The 19,960-nt window shown below is 35.8% G+C and overlaps 1 protein-coding gene across 1 annotated transcript in view; it reads left to right on the top strand.

Annotated features, from left to right (window-relative positions):
• Positions 1 to 19,960, top strand: part of LOC100484820 (E3 SUMO-protein ligase RanBP2) — a 78,185-nt gene that overhangs the window by 33,864 nt on the left and 24,361 nt on the right. Inside the window, 15 exon segments of the mRNA XM_034658906.1 lie at positions 2,145 to 2,375; positions 2,704 to 2,849; positions 4,549 to 4,741; positions 5,565 to 5,652; positions 7,462 to 7,671; positions 8,643 to 8,824; positions 8,917 to 9,092; positions 9,283 to 9,406; positions 10,080 to 10,241; positions 10,501 to 10,638; positions 10,718 to 10,864; positions 11,710 to 11,889; positions 11,969 to 12,052; positions 15,434 to 15,569; positions 19,055 to 19,149. Of these exon segments, the coding sequence (XP_034514797.1) occupies positions 2,145 to 2,375; positions 2,704 to 2,849; positions 4,549 to 4,741; positions 5,565 to 5,652; positions 7,462 to 7,671; positions 8,643 to 8,824; positions 8,917 to 9,092; positions 9,283 to 9,406; positions 10,080 to 10,241; positions 10,501 to 10,638; positions 10,718 to 10,864; positions 11,710 to 11,889; positions 11,969 to 12,052; positions 15,434 to 15,569; positions 19,055 to 19,149 (2,292 nt within the window).

The following is a 19,960-nucleotide window of genomic DNA, read 5'->3' as shown; positions in this document are numbered from 1 at the left end:
TTAGTAGAGTAATTCTGTTTCTCCTAAAATTTAAGGAAAATAGTTTTTTGGTATTTGTTTTAATGAATGAAAATATTGGTAAGAGGGCTTTTTCTCTTAAATATGAGAGTAGAGTTTTTGAAAAGCACCCATGAAGGTGTTAAATCTTTTACTTATAAATTTTTTTTTTGAAGATTTACTTATTTTAGGGAAACTGTGAGTGTGTGAGTGGTGGTGGGGCAGAGGGAGGGGAAGAGAAGAGAGAGAGAGAGAGAGATTCTCCAGCAGACACCCTGCTGAGCACAGAGCCTGTCATGGGCCTGGATCTCAGGACTCTTGAGATCTTGACCTGATCTGAAACCAAGAGTCTGATGCTCAACCAACTGAGCCACCCAGGTGCCCCACAAATTTTTAAACTTTTATCTAAAGTGAAGTCTAGGGTTTTTTTTTGAAGATCTAGAAAGGTCAAGTGTAAGTTTATGGAAATGATATAAAAGAAAGAGAGAGATTGGTGAAGGAGAGGGCAATGAAACAGCATTAATGGAGAGATTAGTCTTTGCTATGTGGAGGGCGCAGTGAAAAGTGAGTACAAGTTGGTAAGGTAAAGTGGAATGATGGCTTCAGTTTTCTCAGTGAAGGGTGAATTGTGATCATAAGTTGAAAATGTTGGTTGAAGGAGAGTGTGGGAAATGTGAGGAAAGATGAGAAGTATGAGGTAACCTTTTCAGGGAATAGAATTTGAATCCGAGGTCATGTATAATTTTGTTCTAGGCATTACGAGTTTGGAGACTTGAGATTATGGAAGTTAGTCAGTTAGCCTGGTTGTGATCTCCCCAGATTCCTGAATGCCCTACCCCCTATTGCCTGACTGTTAGTGTATAGATAGGCACAGAGAAAGCAGTTGGTAGGGTTTTTTAAGGAAAGGTAGAGGGAATTAATTGAGGGGATCTGTAAGGAAGCAGTAATTATGGATATTAGGAATAAGGACATTTTAGCTTGACAGCAAAGGAAAATACATGTTTTATGGAAAATTAGAACCTGGTGATACCAGTGTGTTGACAGAAGCTTTCTTTCCATGTGGTAGAGACAAATATATGTGTCAGTAAGGTCATGTGTGCCCACAGTGAGGTGAAAAAATAAGAGAGGTATAGTGATCTAAGTGATATGACCAAAATAAGGATTTTGAAGACCTAAGTCAATGCTAAATGGATGGCTGAGACTGGCGTATAGAGCAAATCTATGGAGATGAGGTAATTAATGAACCGAGTAGCCAGGCTATTTTATATCTTTGTACATCTTTCAATTGCTAATACTAGCGAGGGCTGTTAGGAATGAAGGGAGTGTTTTATTCCAGTTGCTCATGAGGAGGAATGAATGGAAGAGCTGGATAGCATGTCTTTTGGAAAACAGGATTGTAAACAGGTGTGTGTGTGTGGAGATAGGATTTGGAGGTGAGCAGTTTACTAACCCCACTTCCTTTACTTGTGTATAGGCTAACAGAGAAAAGGCCACCATGGCAGAGAAGTAATGGGGGTTATCTTAAGGTAATACTCCATTTAGTTAAGGCTAGATGGTGAAGACTGAGAAGATAGCAAAACAGTAGAAGCTGTAAAATGGGAGCAGGGGGGGTTAGGAGATTCAGTCAGATTTAGGGAGGTGCAGAACAGTTTGGGGATAAGGACCCTTGTATGAGGATTGCCTGGGGAGGCCTAAGCTTGTGGTGGTGACTGGGGTGTACAGGGATGTGGGGCAATAGTCCTTGCAGTCTGTCTGGTATATATGGGCAACTGTTGGTACTGTATAATCTCAGATGTTTCTCTCCACGTAAGTTTCTTGAGGTTTAGTTTCTGGGCTGGGAGCTGCTCTCTTCCATGAGAGTTGGGGTATATGGGATACTTTTTTTTTTTTTTTTAAAGATTTTTATTTATTTGAGAGAGAGAGAGCATGAGCAGGGGAGAGGGGAAGAGGGGGAGGGAGAAGCAGACTCCCTGGTGAGCAGGGAGCCCGATGCAGGACTCGATCCCAGGACTCTGGGATCGTGACTGAGCCAAAGGCAGATGCTTAACCAACTGAGCCACCCAGGTGCCCCTAGGATGCTCATAGGAACCATGATGTATTTAAACTTGCCCTGGTATTTCTCTAAATTAATGATGCTTTTTTAATAGGAACAGCTTTTAGATTGCAAAGGTGAAGATGGATGGAATAAACTTTTTGACTTGATTCAGTCAGAACTTTACGCAAGACCTGATGATGTCTTTGTGAATATCCGTCTAGTAGAACTATATCGCTCAAATAAAAGATTGAAGGATGCTGTGGGCCACTGCCATGAGGCAGAGAAAAACATAGCTTTGCGTTCAAGTTTAGAATGGAATTCATGTGTTGTACAGACTCTTAAGGTAGGTAAAAACTCTTGAGTCTCTACACTTCTTTGTAGACAGTTAATATACATTCCTTTGTGTTTAAGCAGTGCTAAGACTTAAATTTCTTTCATTTATGTGTAGCAACTATGAAATGAACTTTTTACTAGGATGTTCTCAATTTTATGATGGGTAGATTAGAGAGATAAATACAACTAATATATATATATATTTTTGGTGTTTTCATAGGCTGATGTAAAAATTAATATGGTTTTACAAGTATAGGGATGGGCAGAGGAGTTTATAGGCATAAAACTAATTTGGTAATGCTTGATAAAGTTTTATAATTGTTTTTTCTACAAAATAGGAATATCTGGAGTCTTTACAGTGTTTGGAATCTGATAAAAGTAACTGGCAAACTACCAATAAAGACTTACTTCTGGCCTATGCTAACCTTATGCTTCTTACGCTCTCCATTAGAGATGTGCAAGAAAGTAGAGAATTATTGGAAAGGTATGTTGACTTAAGGAGAGTACTACAGTGTCAATTATAGATTTTCTTTTTGAAGTGATTTAGTTCATTGGTGTAAACATCTTTACCGCATTGCTATTTCTGTAATGTACCCAGGGGTTAATACGATAAACCACTTGGAATCTTATTTCTTTTGTGGGGATATTATAATTGGTTCTGATTTTTAGAAAACTGTGTTATTGTTCAGACTTGATTAAATTATTATAGTTATGTATCCAATTTTGGCATGCTTAATAGTCAATCCTGAAAATGAATGTTCTAACTGCTATTTCATATTTTATTTCAAAAATGATATAATCTTGAGTGAAAATCAAAATAGACTTCCATCTGTCAGATGTTGTAGTAGAAGCAGTTAGTGTCACTAGTATTTCAGAAAACTCTTGATGTTTTAGCTTAGAAACAACTAAAATATAATACACGATTTTCTCTTTTCCTAAATTTTGATTTCGAGGGCCATATCTCCACTTTATTAAAACAAATTCCATTGAACAAAAACATCACTTGGATTTGTATAAGAATGTTAGTTTAGAGCAGGGGTTGACTACAGCTTGTAGACCAGATATGGCTTACTGCCTGATTTTGTAAATACACTTTCATTGGAACACAGCTGTGCCTCTTGTTACGTATTATCTGTGGCTGCTAATACACTATAATAGTGGAGTTGAGCAGCTGTGACAGATTGTATGCCTGCACAGCCAGATTACTATGTGGCCCTTTATAGAAAGTTTGTCAATCCCTGGTTTAGACTGTCCATTTGTTTGAAAAGTAATTCTTGTTCCCCATCTGGTGTTGGGGGTGGGGTAGTTTTCTTGAAGAATTTCTTAGTGTCCTAAGATGGTGGCATAAGGATAGTGTCTAGAACCATTTTAACTTTCAGATTATTTTAAAAAATATTTAGGATGTTTTCTTTTGTATGACTTATATATGCATACATTTTTGGTTACATGAGCAAATGAGGACGAAAAAGACAATTTCTTAGTAGTACTATAAAAATAATTTAAACTTCATGGATCCCCTAAAGGGGTCTTGAGAAACTCTAGGAATTCCTGGAACTCACCTATAGACCTACTTAGAAATCATGCTTCATGTTTCTAATAAATGTTGCTTTTCTTACAAAGTGAAGATTCTGAGTATCATTTGGATTTAGAAGCACAAATTAGTACATTTACAAATAACTACAGGCCTAAATTGTATTCCTATTATCTATACAGTAAGAGCAATTATGTTATTGATAACCTTAATATCTTATCATTTACTTATAATTTGAAAATGACATGTCTAATTTGAGAAATTCCAACTTTGAATTAAATAATGAAACCAGGTGATCAAGGAAAAACTAGAAAATATTTTAGTTTTCCAGTTTTATTGTGGTTAGTTGCGAAAAATTCACCATAGTCCATAATCTTGTCATTTGATTTGTATCTTTTTTGTGATTGGAGGGCTGGAAACAACTGGAATAAGACCTTCTATAGTTTAAGCTTGAAGTATAGGAAGTATGTGGAATAAAAATAAACACTAGATGATTCATAATTTCTAAAGTAGAGAATAAGGATTATTAGCTTGAATGTGGAAGATAAAGTTTGGAATAAACTTTATTGATTTAATTTTTAATTAACCCATGAAACCTTGATTGTTCACAATCCAATAGGTTTAATACCGGTTTAATAATTTAATATTGCAGTTTTGATAGTGCTCTTCAGTCTGTGAAATCTTGTGTGGGTGGAAATGATGAACTCTCAACTACTTTCTTAGAAGTAAAAGGACATTTCTACATGCATGCTGGCTCTCTACTTCTGAAGATGGGTCAGCATAGTGAAGTGCAATGGCGAGCTCTCTCTGAGCTGGCTACATTGTGCTATCTCATAGCATTTCAGGTAAGCTTTTTCTAGTTTTGGGTGCAGTTGACATTTCACAGAGATTGTTGTATTTCATATGGATGTGTGTCCTGATGTATAGTAAAAATATGAATAAATCTCTAGAATTGAAGTCAAAATGAAGTAGTTAATTTGATAGCTGAAAAATAACAAGATTCATGCAGTACTGGTGAGGTGAAATAGATAATGTTGATGCATTGTTGGTGGCAGTCTGTATTGCTGTGACTTAACTGGAAGACTGCTTTGAAGAGTTTGCTCTTCTACTCTGCCATTTTTGATAGTTTGGGTCTTGGTGCTTCTTTACGTGGAGTAAAATAGCATTTTTCAGCCTGCTGCCAATTGGTGGTGTTTTTCTTTTGGTGCTATTTAAAACATAGAACTCTTTTTATGAGATAATTTTCTAAATATCTGAAGGGAGCTATTGTGTTTTCTCTTCACCGTTCTATTTATTCATCATTTTTCCAGCTCTTCTTCATATGGTATGGCTTGGGCTCCTTTTACACTCTTGGCTGTCCTACTTTATCCCATTGGTATCCTACATTATCCATACTATTTGAAAATGTGTTGTCTACAGTGGGGCATTTGAAGGTGCTTTTATAGTAGAAAGTAATTTCTCAGAAGTTAGTTTTTGTAGGCACCTTTTACATATTATCTAAATTCCGTGATTCCCAGTTTTTTCCACTTGGAAAACTGCAACTTGAACTCAGTTTAACCATTGGCTAACTCTTCATCATCAAAAAAGCACAATGTAATAGAAAGGAACATCTTACTATTAGAAATATGGGCATCACTAAATTAAGACTTTTGATTCTAAAATTATCAGGTTCCAAGACCAAAGATTAAATTAATAAAAGGAGAAGTTGGACAAAATCTGGTGGAAATGATGGCCTATGATCGTCTGAGCCAATCAGGTAATACTAATGTTTAATTTTATTTTAAAAAGAAAAAAGGAAAATTTCTCTGTTAGAGCACTTCTTATGATAATCTTCTACCTGTTTAGGAGATAATTTGTCATAATCACTTATTTCTCTTTGCCATATTGGATGAGGGCAAGAGATACAGAATTATAAGAAATGTCTCCTTCAGAAGGTAACATGTTTGATACTCTCTGCTCCTGGATGGAGAAACTCTTTAACCCCTCCTTTATCTAGCTTGCAGAGCCTCCATTCTGAATATTTTAAAGCACCTCCTGAACTGAGAATAATTAACTGATTTGCCAGCCATTTAGCATCAGTAATTTATAAAATACTGCTGTGGAGGATATAAAGATGAAGTCATGGATCGCTTAAGAAACTGATGACATAGTAAAGAAGATGGAGGATACATACTTACATACTGTTAGGCTTTTGGAATTTGTAAATTTATTCCTGGTTTTGACTATTTGGAATGGATCCTAAAGGTCTGTTACATTTAATCTAATTTTGTTGAGGCAGAAGCTTCATTCAGGTTATTTGTGTAGCTAGCAAATCCAGCAATGAACTGAAGAAACATAATGCTTTATGTAACAAGCAGTTTTGGTATAAAATCGAATGAACTTTGTATAGAGCAAGTAGTAGTATTAAAGTTACTCTAAGCTTTGTCTGTAGTTAGGCTACTGGTCAAAGCATATATTGCTCCTCTAACCCACAGCTTGCTTTTTTGTGGGAGGTCTACTTCCTGTCCTTGAAGAAGTGACTGCATTTTTTTCCTTATGTCTCTCGTCTACCTTTGGAAGGCTGTCGTAGATGTTTTCTAGATGTTTTTGCAGAGTGTCAGTTAGTAAAATGAATTGTGTTTTACTGTCTTTGATGTGGATGTTCCTGAATTTGTCTGCAAATTTTCGAGAGCTAAGTCTGATCTGACTGACAAGCAGAATTACTCCAAAGAGTGGGTTTTTCCCCTCTTAAACAGTTTGAGATGGAATTCATATCATACATAATTCATCATGTGATTCATATAAATGTACAACTCAGTGGTTTTTAGTGTGTTCACAGAATTGTGCAACCATCACTGCAGTCAATTTTAAAAACATTTTCATCACCTCCTAATGAAACCTCATAATCATTAGCAGTCACTCTTCATATTCCCCCAAATCCTCTAGTCCAAGGCAACCATTAATATTCTTCCCCTTTAGATTTCCTTATTCTGGACATTTTAAAAAAGTTGAATTACACGACCTGTGGTCTTTTCCTTTGTGACTGACACTTCTTCCACTTACCGTAGTGTTTTCAGTGTTCAGCCATGTTATAGCATGTACTGGAACTTCATCCAAGGGAGTGTTTTAAAAACAGATTCTTCACCCCAGACCTGTGGAATCAATCTCTAGGAAGTGCGGCCTGGAAATGATTATTTTTTTTAAAGCTTTTCCAAGGGTGATTCTTACCAGCTAGGTTTAAAAGTCAGTGTATCAGATCAGAGAATTTGAGCTTGGCTCTGCTCTCCTGTGGCCACTTAAATGATACACTTTCCATCTAAAATGTAAATATTTTAAGTACTTTCAGGATTTTTCAGACATACTCTGGTCATCTTTCTTTCACTCTAGCATGTAAAGATAACTGTTAAACCTGTAGTCTGTGTTCATTTTTTGCACCCTTTTTGTTCAGTTGTGGTTGCTGGGTTGGAGGGTTAGCTAGCTCTGAGATAATCATGTTTTTTCTTCTTAGGGTATATGAATGAAACAATTGAGAGATATGAGTAAAAATAATCTGTTTTTTAAACGATGGAAATAATTCGTTTTTCAGGACACATGCTGCTAAACTTAAGTCGTGACAAACAAGATTTTTTAAAAGAGGTTGTAGAATCCTTCGCCAATAAAAGTGGGCAGTCCGCTTTGTATGACGCTCTGTTTTCTAGTCAGTCACCTAAGGATAGATCATTTCTTGGTAATGATGATATTGGAAACATTGATGTACAAGCACCAGAGCCTGATGATTTGGCTAGATATGATGTTGGTAAGTTGTATCTTTTAAAGTAAATATTTTGTATCTTAATCCTTTTATTTTAGGAGAATAAAAGCAAAAAGAGAAGTAATTTCATAATCTCATTACCCAGAAATAATGACTTAATATTTCCCTGTATTCCTTTGAGGTATTTTGGGGGGGGGTGTAGGATGGTGTGAGGGCTTTGTTTTTTTCCTGCTCTTCTTTTTGATTGTGGTGGAATGTTTTTTTCCTAAATAGTTGTTTATACTGTACATGTGATTGTCTTCTTTCATGAATTCTCTCCCTGTTTATCTGTTTCTGTAAATAACTACTTTATTGGCAGTATAATTTGTTATATGAATTAGCCATAATTTGTTTGCCACTTTTTGCTCTTTGGCATCTAAGATGTTTTCAGTTTTTTCACTGTAAGAAATAAAATAGCTGTATTTCAGATCTTTCTGTAGAGTTTTCTAAAACCAGAATTACTGGAGTAAAGTTACTGAACACCTTTAAGTCTCTTGCAAATTGCCGTATTGCCAGAAGGGTTGTACCTCTTTATGCTTCCAAAAACCCATAACTTTTTCGGGATTAAATTTCTTGTGGAAGAAAAGATCTCTTTACTGTCCCAAGGGATTAATATAGTGGTATCCCATTGTTTTAATGACTCTCTACTGAAAGGAAAATCTATTGTTTCAGGATTTCATACTGGGTGGCTTCTGTCACTACCGTGTTTTATTGAGTTCTAGTGAGTACCTTTTTTTTTCTTAGATAGACTTGGAAGGAGCTTTTTTCCTCATGACTGTTGTTGTTAAAATTCCTAAATATGAAGTGTGACTACCTTTACTAAGAACATGAGACTTTGCTTAGCATAGAATTTGCCCCAGCTCTAATATAGAAAAGCAGTTATAAAATTAAGATGCATTTATTGTGAGTAATTGGCAAAACTGATGGCATAAGCAAGATTTCCAAAACCTCAAGCCATTTTTTTCTCTTTATTTCAGGTGCCATTCGAGCACATAATGGTAGTCTTCAGCACCTTACCTGGCTTGGCTTACAGTGGAATTCGTTGTCTGCCTTACCTGCAATTCGAAAATGGCTAAAGCAGCTGTTTCATCATTTGCCCCAGGAAACCTCAAGACTTGAAACAAATGCACCAGAATCAATATGTATTTTAGATCTTGAAGTAAGCAAGGATTTTAACAAATTAAATATTTTGAATTTTGTTTAATTTTTTTCTAACTTAAATCGACTTTTTTTTTTTTTTAAATAAAACAGGTATTTCTACTTGGAGTAATATATACCAGCCACTTACAATTAAAGGAGAAATGTAGTTCTCACTATAGCTTCTATCAGCCACTATGCTTGCCACTTCCTGTATGTAAACAGCTTTGTACAGAAAGACAAAAATCTTGGTGGGATGCAGTTTGTAATCTAATTCACAGAAAAACAGTGTAAGTAGTAAAATAAAAACATTCCTTTAACTTATTGCCTAAGTTTTTAACTTAAAAACCTATTTAAAAACTTACTGCCTACATGTCTAATTCTCATGTGAAGATTGAGTTTAATTGTCATGTGATGATTAACATACATTTAAGTTTTGAGCTGTGTGTTTATAAATCAATTTTATTAAACTTTTTTTAGACCTGGAACCACAGCAAAATTGCGAATTCTAGTTCAGCATGACATAAACACACTAAGGGGCCAGGAAAAACATGGCCTTCAGCCTGCCCTGCTTGTACATTGGGCAAAATGCCTTCAGAAAACGGTGAGTTCATTAAAGTGTAAGAATTTTTAAAAACATTACCTAATTTTTAAAAAACAAACTTTTCCCTGAGTCTTTTAGATCAAAGAAACAGTAGCAGCTTATTCGCATTATGCCAAGTGAAATGTATTTTTTTAAATCTTGCCACAAAATAACTAATAGCTGATACATAAGCACTTAGAACAGTGGCATAGTCAATGTTATTTAAGTATTAGCTGTTATTATTACTTAGTAAGTTATGGTAATTATTATCCAGCCTCAAAATTTTTTTTACATGTCAGTAGCAGATGGCTCTGTAGGTTAAGGGCATTATAGATCTTTACAAATATTTGAGGTCTGTTCTATGGCAAGGTTAGGTGTGGATATTTAACTCTGCGACCAAACTGTAACACTTACAGAGTGGCAGGTTTGGGCTATGTAAAATGACAACTTTTAAAAAACAGGGCTGCCTCATTAGGTAGTATCACTGAAAGTGTTTAAAAGTTGGGTTTAGAATGGTCACTGGTATTAGGGTGGTTGTTTCTTCCAACATTTGGAAAGTGAGGTCTATGACTTTTGAGATTCTGTTTTGCCTTGATGTGAAATTTTAACCAGTTGTTCAGGCCATTTATAAAGGAATTTTTAGATTCTATTATTTGTGTTCCTTACGTTGTATGCTTCTAACTTTCTGTTTTAGGGCAGCTGTCTTAATTCTTTTTATGATCAACGGGAATACATAGGCAGAAGTGTTCATTATTGGAAAAAGGTTTTGCCAATGTTGAAGACAATCAAAAAGAAGAGCAGTATTCCTGAACCTACGGACCCTCTGTTTAAACATTTCCATAGTGCAGACATTCAGGTAATGGAGGGTCCCTCTGTGAATGAACTGGAGATGTGGATCTCCAGTTTAAAAACAAATACATAGAGGTATAAACTGCTTTAATCAATTGCCTGTCTCTTTGATCCTTGTCTTGTTTTCAAAGTCCACTAGCTGTCACAAAACATGGCAGAAAAGAAGACTGAGCTATTAATTAGATCATGTAAAATCTTTGGGAAATCACTTGGGTGTGATATTCTGGGGAGAGGCAGTTGGACTAAAAATTACTAAATGTGTTTAGGCATCTGAAGTTGATGAATACGAGGAAGAAGCACACATAACATTTGCTATATTGGATGTAGTTAATGGAAATATAGAAGATGCTATGACTGCTTTTGAATCTATAAAAAACGTTGTTTCTTACTGGAATCTTGCACTGGTAAGTAGATATTGGTATGTGAATTAAAAGTTTTTTTGTTTTAAAACCTTACTGTTTCATAAAAGCATTCTTTGTGTAGATTTTTCATAGAAAAGCAGAAGACATTGAAAATGATGTCCTTTCTCCTGAAGAACAAGAAGAGTGCAAAAATTACCTGAGAAAGGCCAGGGACTACCTAATAAAGATTTTAGATGACAGTGATTCCAGTCTTTCAGTGGCCAAGAAGGTAAGGTGCAAGCTCTGTGTACTTTCTTACTATTGCTAACTGGATGGTAAATATTTTTGCTTTGGCTTTATATTTTGATAATTTCAAAATAGTAATACTTATTAATGCACAGAAATGGTGTGTAAATATTAGCATTGCTTTGTCTTAGGTTTGCTGTTTTTTTTCTTAAACTTGGAAAGTCTAACTTTTTGTTCTACAAAAATACTTGTTAGGGAATTTAGAAAAGGTTTCTAAGGCAGAACATTTATTTTTGTTACCTTGGCAGTGTAATCAAAGCAAATACTGCAGCCTAAGGACTGGTTGTTAATGAATCTGGCAATTAAACATTTCACTGAGATTGAAAGTAGTTGCTGACACCTTCAGAGCATTTCTTCTCATCTTTACCATTTGCTATGGATTATCTTTTTTCTTACTGTCAGCAGTTTGAGACTGTCATGATGGTATTAACTTTAGTTATGTTAAACGTTCCGAGTATTTTGTTGATCAATTCATGTTGCTGCTCTTACATTAGGATTGATAGTGTCTGGTACATTCTAGCATCTGTGTTTCTCTCCCCACTCAAAATTAATAACAATCAGTAGCTTATTTTATTCATGTGGAAAAACTTCTCAAGTTAACATTCCTCTACCGTTACTATGGTTAATAGAAAGGATAGGAACATCATAGATTTTAGAGTCAAGACTAGATGACACAACACTTTCATGTGTGTTCCTACGTAAAGTATAAAGTGCTTATTACACGTAAGTGAGAACATATAAATAAATTAGTAAGATAAAATCTTTATTTCAGAGTTGTTAGTTTATTTTTGCAAACTAAAGCCTTTGATTCATGCCTTTTGTTTTTAGTTGCCTGTGCCACTGGAGTCTGTAAAAGAGATGCTTAATTCGGTCATGCAGGAACTCGATGACTATAGTGAAGGAGGTCCCCTTTATAAAAATGGTTCTTTGCGAAATGCAGATTCAGAAATAAAACATTCTACACCATCTCCCAGCATATATTCTCTATCACCAACTAAAAGTTACAAGGTAGGTAGAAAGAAATGAATCACTCCGTTGCAGAATGTTTCTGTTCTAAATGTTTTAAATACATTTTTTTTCTTCTTAGTATTCTCCCAAAACACCACCTCGATGGGCAGAAGATCAAAATTCTTTATTGAAAATGATCTGCCAACAAGTAGAGGCCATTAAGGTAAATCACTTAATAGCTCTAAACTGTGCTTCTCTTATTCCGAGATTGCTTCCTTGACCACTCCTTCACTTCCTTGTAAAGCTGTTCAAAATGTCCCTTTGCCATGCTACTATAGAGTCATACTGTTTTGTATAGTTTACCCCGACACTTAACCATATTATTTTTCCCATTTTTTAATTTTAATTTTTTAAACTTTAATTCCAGCGTAGTTAACATAATGTTACATTGGTTTCAGGTGTACAATATAGTGACTCAGCAGTTCTATATGTTACTTAGTGTTTATGAAGATAAATGTATTCTTTTTTATTTTTTTCAATTTTTTAATTCAAATTCAATTAAGTTATCATATAGTGTATTAGTTTCAGAGGTAGAATTTAGTAATTCATCGGTTGCATGTAACACCCAGCGCCCATTACATCAAGTGCCCTCCTTAATGCCAATCACTCAGTTATCCCTTCCCCCCACCCACCTCCCTTCCAGCAACCCTCAGTTTGTTCCCTATAGTTAAGATTCTCTTATAGTTTGTCTCCCTCTCTGTTTTCCTCTTATTTTACTTACCTTTCCTTCCCCTATGTTCATCTGTTTTGTTTCTTAAATTCCACCTATGAGTGAAATCGTACGGTGTTTGTCTTTGACTTATTTCTCTTAGCATAATACCCTCTAGTTCCATCCACATCATTGCACATGGCAAGATTTCAAATCTTTCTGATGGGTGAATAATATTTCATTGCATATATTTACCACATCTTCTTCATCCATTCATCTGTTGATGGACACCTGGGCTCTTTCCATAGTTTGCCTATTGTGGACATTGTTGCTGTAAACATTGGGGTGCATGTGTCCCTTTGAATCACTATGTTTGTATCGTTTGGGTAACTACCTAGTAGTGCAGTTGCTGGGTCATAGGGTAGATCTATTAACTTTTTGAGGAACCTCCATACTGTTTTCCAGATTGGCTGTACCAGTTTACATTCCTACCCAGATAAATGTATTCTTAATCCCCATCACCTATGTCATCCATTCCTTCACCCACTTCCTCTCTGATAATCATCTACCTGTTTTCTAGTAGTTGAGTCTGTTTTTTTGGTTTGTCTTTTTTTCCTCCACGTTTGTTTTTTAAAATTCACATACGAGTGAAATTGTATGATATTTGTCTTTGTCTGGCTTATTTCACTTAGCATTATACTCTCTAGATCCATCCACATTGTTGCAAATGGTCGGATTTCATTCTTTTTATGACTAATAGTCCACTGTGTGTATGTGTGCATATATATATATATATATAATATCATGTCTTTTTTAATCCATTTATCTGTCATTGGACACGTGCTGCTTCTGTATCTTGGCTCTTGTAAATAGTGCTGCAATAAACATAGGGGTGCATATATCTCTTCGAATTCGTGTTTTCATATTCTTTGGGTGAATACCCAGGAGTATGGGTATTACTGGATCATATGGTAGTTCGTTTTTAGTTTCTTGAGCAACTTCCAAACTGTCTTCCACAGTGGCTGCACCAGTTTGCATTCCCACCAACAGTGTATGATTCTTTTTTTTCCACATCCTTGCCAACACTTAATTTTTTCTTGTGTTTTTGATTTCAGCCATTCTGACAGGCGTGAGGTGGTATCTCATTGTGGTTTTGAATTGTATTTCCATGATGTTGAGCGTCTTTTCATGTGTCTTTAGGCCTTAACCATATTTTTGAAATTACTTGTTTCTGCTTCCTCCATCAGGTGTGAATCCTTCAAAGGGAAAGACTCTAATCCAAAACATAGCAACATTCCTGACATAGAGGTGGTTCCCAAGTGATTGAATTGAACTAGTGAAATAAACCAATCATACGTTGGTCTAGGAGTTCACTTCTCAGACTGATTGGTTGTGTGTGTTTTATTTTATAGCTAGATATTGCTATGTGGTCTGTTTCAAAAAGTCTTTTTAGTGCTGGACCCATATACAGATATTTGATACCGTTTTCAAAAATGACTGTTGACTGATACCACTGTAGTTTCTTTGGAAACAGAATAGTTTCTTGATAAGTGCCTGTTTTGTAAGGGACATTTTGTAGTTTCTGGGGTTGGGGAAGGTGTTGTCATTTAGTTGTCTGTAAAACAACAGAGATCTGATAAGTAGCCATATAGCTACCATTAGAAAGCAGTTTGTCCTCTGTGTAGGCAGCAGAGTGGTATTATGAAAACATACTTGGAGTAAAATTTGGTTTGAGTTCTGGCTGTGCTATTTCCTGCATCTTTTTTTTTTCCCTTCAAGATGTGAGTGAATATTGTTTATGTGTGTAAGGATTGAGAATTTAAGTAAAATGCCTGGACTGTATTATTAAATACATAATATATTCTGGGCAGATATCAGTTATTTTCCTTTTCCCAGTGGATCATTAGAGCATCAGCCCTGAAGGATTTGTAGTGTTTTGTTATATCAGTTGTGTGTAGGTGGAAAGCTGGTATTAAGAGGTAATTTGGAATATTGAGTAGCGCAAATGGACTGGAGAGGAAAGCAGTGTGGAAAGGAGGTGCTGGAAGGGTGTTTGGGGCAATACTTCTGAGGACCAAGAATATCAGAGAAGTTTAATTTGTAGATACTTGTGTTTTGTTTTGTTTTTTTAAAGATTTTATTTATTCGACAGAGATAGAGACAGCCAGTGAGAGAGGGAACACAAGCAGGGGGAGTGGGAGAGGAAGAAGCAGGCTCATAGCAGAAGAGCCTGATGTGGGGCTCGATCCCATAACACTGGGATCACGCCCTGAGCCGAAGGCAGACGCTTAACCGCTGTGCCACCCAGGCGCCCTGATACTTGTGTTTTTGAACAGGGAAGTGTCTTGGCCAGAACTCAACTTTAGGGGCACCTGGGTGGCTCAGTTGGTCAAGAGGCTGCCTTTGGCTCAGGTCAGGATCCCAGGGTCCTGGGATCAAGCCCCCTGTTGGGCTTCCTGCTCAATGAGGAGTCTGCTTCTCCCTCTTCCTCTGTCCCCCCCACCCGCTTGTGCTATGTCTCGTCTCCCCCCCCCCAAATAAATAATTAAAATCTTAAAAACAAACCCTCAACTTTGGAAAGATTAATTTAGGCAAGTATGGAATGGAAATGGAGATGAAGCCATCTAGGAGGTTATCAGTTTCGGTGATAGCTAACTCTAATCTAGAATGAATGAGGTAATATGGTACTAAGGAATGAAAGAATGGGAAGAAATAAGTTTTAACAAATTAAGGATCATTTTCTTAAATGAGCACCTGATACACAGATCTTACTGGAATGTCAAATCTCAACACATCATCAAGTATTTAAAGTATTTAAATTTAAAATATTTATTTGCTCTAGCACTGTTTCTGGCATGATACGATTGCTTACAGTTGTTTCCTTTCTTCCAACAGAAAGAAATGCAGGAGTTGAAACTACATAGTAGTAACTTAGGGTCCCCTCATCGTTGGCCTTCGGAGAATTATGGACCAGAGTCAGTGCCTGATGGATATCAGGGATCACAGACTTTTCATGGGGCTCCACTAACAGGTTAGTTTGCAACTGGATAATCCAGATTTTAGTAAAATCACTGTACTCGCTCCTCCTTTACATAGATAACTTGTGAACTCACCTCGTCTATATACATTTGTTTATATACATGTCTACTTATTGTTCCTTAAGCCATGTTTGATATTAAGATTTTTATAACTCCAAGCAGAAACAAAACAGGCTTTATCTGATCCTTTAATACATATGTCAGAGAAGCTGAGACTGAGGTAGAACTATTCCTGACTTTGGAAAATGTTACCTGATATTGTTGTGCATTAAGAGATAGCTAAATAAAACCTTCACAGGATTTATTTTGGTGATATACTTAGAGGTATGACTTTCATAGGAAATCTTGTTTATTTTGAAATACTGTGGTCGTACAAAGTAGGAAGGAGTTGGAGCTGGGCCGTATTGGAATTTAAAGTTGTGCTCTCTGTATATAGTGATCTCTTGAGCCAGTTTGTGTGTTTGAAATGTGGAGATAAAACTTGCCTCACATTATTGTGAGCATTTGTGTATGTGTAGGTGTGTATTAGAGTGTGTGTGTAGTAAACATTTAATGAACCAGGGGTGTCCTGTGGGTTGTCTGTGTGCAAAAGTGCTTTGTGCATGTAATTTCCTTTAATCTTGGTAACCCAGAATGGTAGATACCATTATGAATTTTTTTTTTAAGATTTTATTTATTTATTTGAAAAAGAGAGAGAGCATGAGCAGGAATTGGAGGGGCAGAGGGAGAGGGAGAAGCAGACTCCCCACGGAGCAGGGAGTCTGATGTGCGTCCCGATCCCAGGACCCTGGGATCCTGACCTGAGCTGAAGGCAGACGATTAACCGACTGCACCACCCAGGCGTCCCATGAATTCTATTTTATAGATGAGGAAATGAGTTTAGAAAGCTTACATAATTTATCCATATTGTACAGCTAATTATTGGTAGAGCCCGGGTTCAGACTTCAGTGGTCTTAACTGGAAAGCCACTTGCCAATGTGAAATATTGCCCACTGACAGCCAGAGATGATGATAAAAACAGGTTTCCTTGACATGAGATAGATTCCTGAAATGGTAGTAGTATGCTTTTTTCCTAACTGGTTTTAACCCAGGGAAGATTTAGAATAGTATGTTCCAGTTTAGATGAGCACGTTTATGTTGATGGCCCATAGGGCCATACTGACGGCAGCCTCGCTATTCTCTTTTGACAGTGTCTTTTAATGTAGGCAAAATAATAGGAAATCTTTGTAAAGTCAAACTTAATGAATGTCATAAGTCATAGATAAATATATGAGATGTGTCAAGAGTTCACACACTGCTCACTTAAAAACCCTGTGCGCTATGTAGAGCCTGGCATAGAGAAGATAAGTAAACTGGCTAGCCTTTTCTAGGGCTTTTTGAGTGCTGTGTGGAATTGATCATTTGGCACCTTTTGAGTCACAATTTCCATTTTTTCTGTGTACAGACATAAAAGGTCTTCTGGTTGTTAAACATAACATTCGCATTGTCTCATTTTATTCTTGCAATTACCCTATGAAATGTATAGAAGCAGCACATCCTCATTTTACAATTGAGAAAAATGGAGACCCCAAACAGCTAATTGACAAGGTCACAAAGCAGCTTTGTGGCCCTGAAAGGTGGAGAGCTCAAGTCCCCAGTTTTGCGTTCTTGTGCTCACAGATTTTGTTTTTCCTAATGAAAGTAAAAATATACCAAGATTCCTTTTCTTTTTAAAGTAAGATGATTAAAAACAATGATTAATAAGCTTATAGGAAATATTTAGAAGTACTAGCAATGTAAACTAAAAACTAACTGTACCACATAGAGTGCTATTAACATTTTGGAGCATTTCCTTCTCGTCCTTTCTCTTTGTATATGTAAAGAATTTTTAGTGAGATTTTTATCCTTATTTTGTATGTAGACGAGTAGGCTTTTTTTAAACATTAGAATTCTGAGCATTTTTCTTAAATATTTTTTGAAAATACTATTAATGAATACAGGTTCTCCTATCATGTAGAACTGCAAATTTTATTCCCTTATTATTTCCAGTTTGCTGTTATAAATAATGCTGTGGATACATTCTTAGGATTGTTAGGGTATTTAAAAAATTCTTTTGTGTTGGAAAACTGCTTTCCAGAAAAGCTATGCCAGTTTACACTCTTTACCACCATTATCTGATAGTGCCCATCTCATTGCATTCTTGCTTAGTGTTAACTATTAACGGTTTCTAAAAACCTTCACCAATTTTTAAAAACAAAAATGGTATCAGTTTTTATTTTTTATATTGGGTATGTTCAATACTTTATACTCTTTTATATTTCCTGAGTTATCTGTTTATTTGGTACTTTTTTCATAATAGATTATTTTTAGTAGGTTTATAAGAACTTTAATTTTTTTTCCCCACTATTAAGAGTCACTAGTCACTGATAAAGTAACTAGTTAAATTTTCAGACTTTATGATTCTTGGCTCATATCCATCAGCTTGTTTTGTGTTCTGTTCCTTTTTTCTCCCCAGAATGTTTCCAAAATAACTATCTTTACCAGGCAGTTCCATTAGTTTTCCAAATTCAAACTTGGGCTTCTTTAGCAATTTTTACTTCTAGTCACTGTGAAGAGAACATAAATAGACTGACTAGTCTTTTCTAGGTCTTTTTCAGGGCTTTCTAGAATCAATTGTTTAGCACCTCTTGGGTCACAATTTCCATTTCTTCCATGTCACGGCATAAATGGTCTTTAAGTTGTTTTGTTTTCTGATAAAACTTTCATAAAACAAATTAAGCGATGATTGTTGGTAGCTTTGCCATGAACATGAGTGTCTTCTAGTTGTCAGTTTCCTGGTGAAACTCATACAACACTGATGAAACAAATAGTTTGGACATCAACATGAGTGTCAGTCATGATGTGCCCTTTTTTTTTTTTTTTTTTTTTTAAAGCCAAGGAACACATTTTGTGTTACCTATGAGATTCTTTGCATGAATTTATCAGGTGATTTTTGACTGGAACATTTTCAGCTTGAGTTTATAAGATGCAGCCTTGTCTTTCTACAAATTTTTAAGGCTCACTTTAAAAACATGGCCCTGAGGCCAATCAGATGCATTTTGGTTCCTTCCTATGACTAGTGTATTCCCAGTATTTCTGATGTTGAACATAGACTGGCCTTCATATCATACCAGTCTTTCTTAGAAAATGGACCAAATGCTTTCTTCTTGGCTCCTTTTTTGATGCTTGTTGTGAGGCGCTTGTTCTTGTTGACCACTGTGGTGCTGCTCTCTTATTCCTCATGTGTCATATTTAGGGGTTTTTCCTAGTTTGTCACTTGATAATCTTCTTTATGGTATATTTTGATGTATAGAAATTAAAAAAAATCTATAGTTAAATCTTTCTTTGATTTCTATTGCTTTTGTAATTTATAGTTCTTGCCTAGATAGTCTTAACTGTAGTATAGACTTTTTTAACTGTTTTCTTTCTTTTCTTTTTTTTTCTTTTTTTTTTTTTTTAGTTGCAACTACTGGCCCTTCAGTATATTATAGTCAGTCACCAGCATATAATTCCCAGTATCTTCTCAGACCAGCAGCTAATGTTACTCCCACAAAGGTAACCAAGGAATAATTTATACATTTATAAATATCTCCTTTTTAATTGTTCAGGCTTCCTTCAAAGAAATTCAAGAAGTAGTTCAGCATTAAAACTTATATGTCCCATAAGATACAGCTATTTTAAATTTCTTTCCAGATACAGAAGTTATGCTTCTTACTCATCTTATTTTTATGTTACAATAAGTGTGAACATTTAGAATATTTTCTAAATGGGGGGTGGTGGTGGTGGTGGTGGGTCCTTCATCATTTTGTTTTGGCGGAAGTAGGACTAGAATGGCCTTGCTGAACCACTGTGTGGTAAGTACTTCAGGCCTGAAGTGGCTTACGTAGGTGTTGATTAACAACCAGTATTACAACCATAGTTGAGCTATGAAGCTTTGAAGACAGATGGCTTGGGTGCATTTAGACCCTGGCTCTTCTGCTCGCTGTGACTTGGGCAAGTTTCTTAATCTCTCTTTGCATATGTAAAATGAGGATAATAATCCCTTAATTCATAGGGTTTTTGAGGATATTAAAATGAGATATTATGTAAAGTGCTTAAAACAGTGCCCAGTTGGCACATGAGTAAATGCTCGATAAATGTTAGTCTCCATCATCATCATCATTATTGTTAACATCATTTGACACAGTATTTAGGAATGAAGAGGAAATTTATTCTATACGTTTATTGTAGAATTGGATTTTTAAGATTTTGTTATTAGTTAAGGCAATTTCCATTATATGCCAAGAAAGGAGTATAACTGTAAGTATGTTTGTAAGTAATGTCTTCTCTTAATGCTGTGGTACATACCCTAATGATATCTTTACCT

This window comes from Ailuropoda melanoleuca, chromosome 4 (genome assembly GCF_002007445.2).
Source record: "Ailuropoda melanoleuca isolate Jingjing chromosome 4, ASM200744v2, whole genome shotgun sequence".
NCBI lineage: Eukaryota > Metazoa > Chordata > Mammalia > Carnivora > Ursidae > Ailuropoda > Ailuropoda melanoleuca.
Note: the sequence above shows the minus strand (reverse complement) of the source record. Positions and strands in the feature narration are given on the sequence as shown.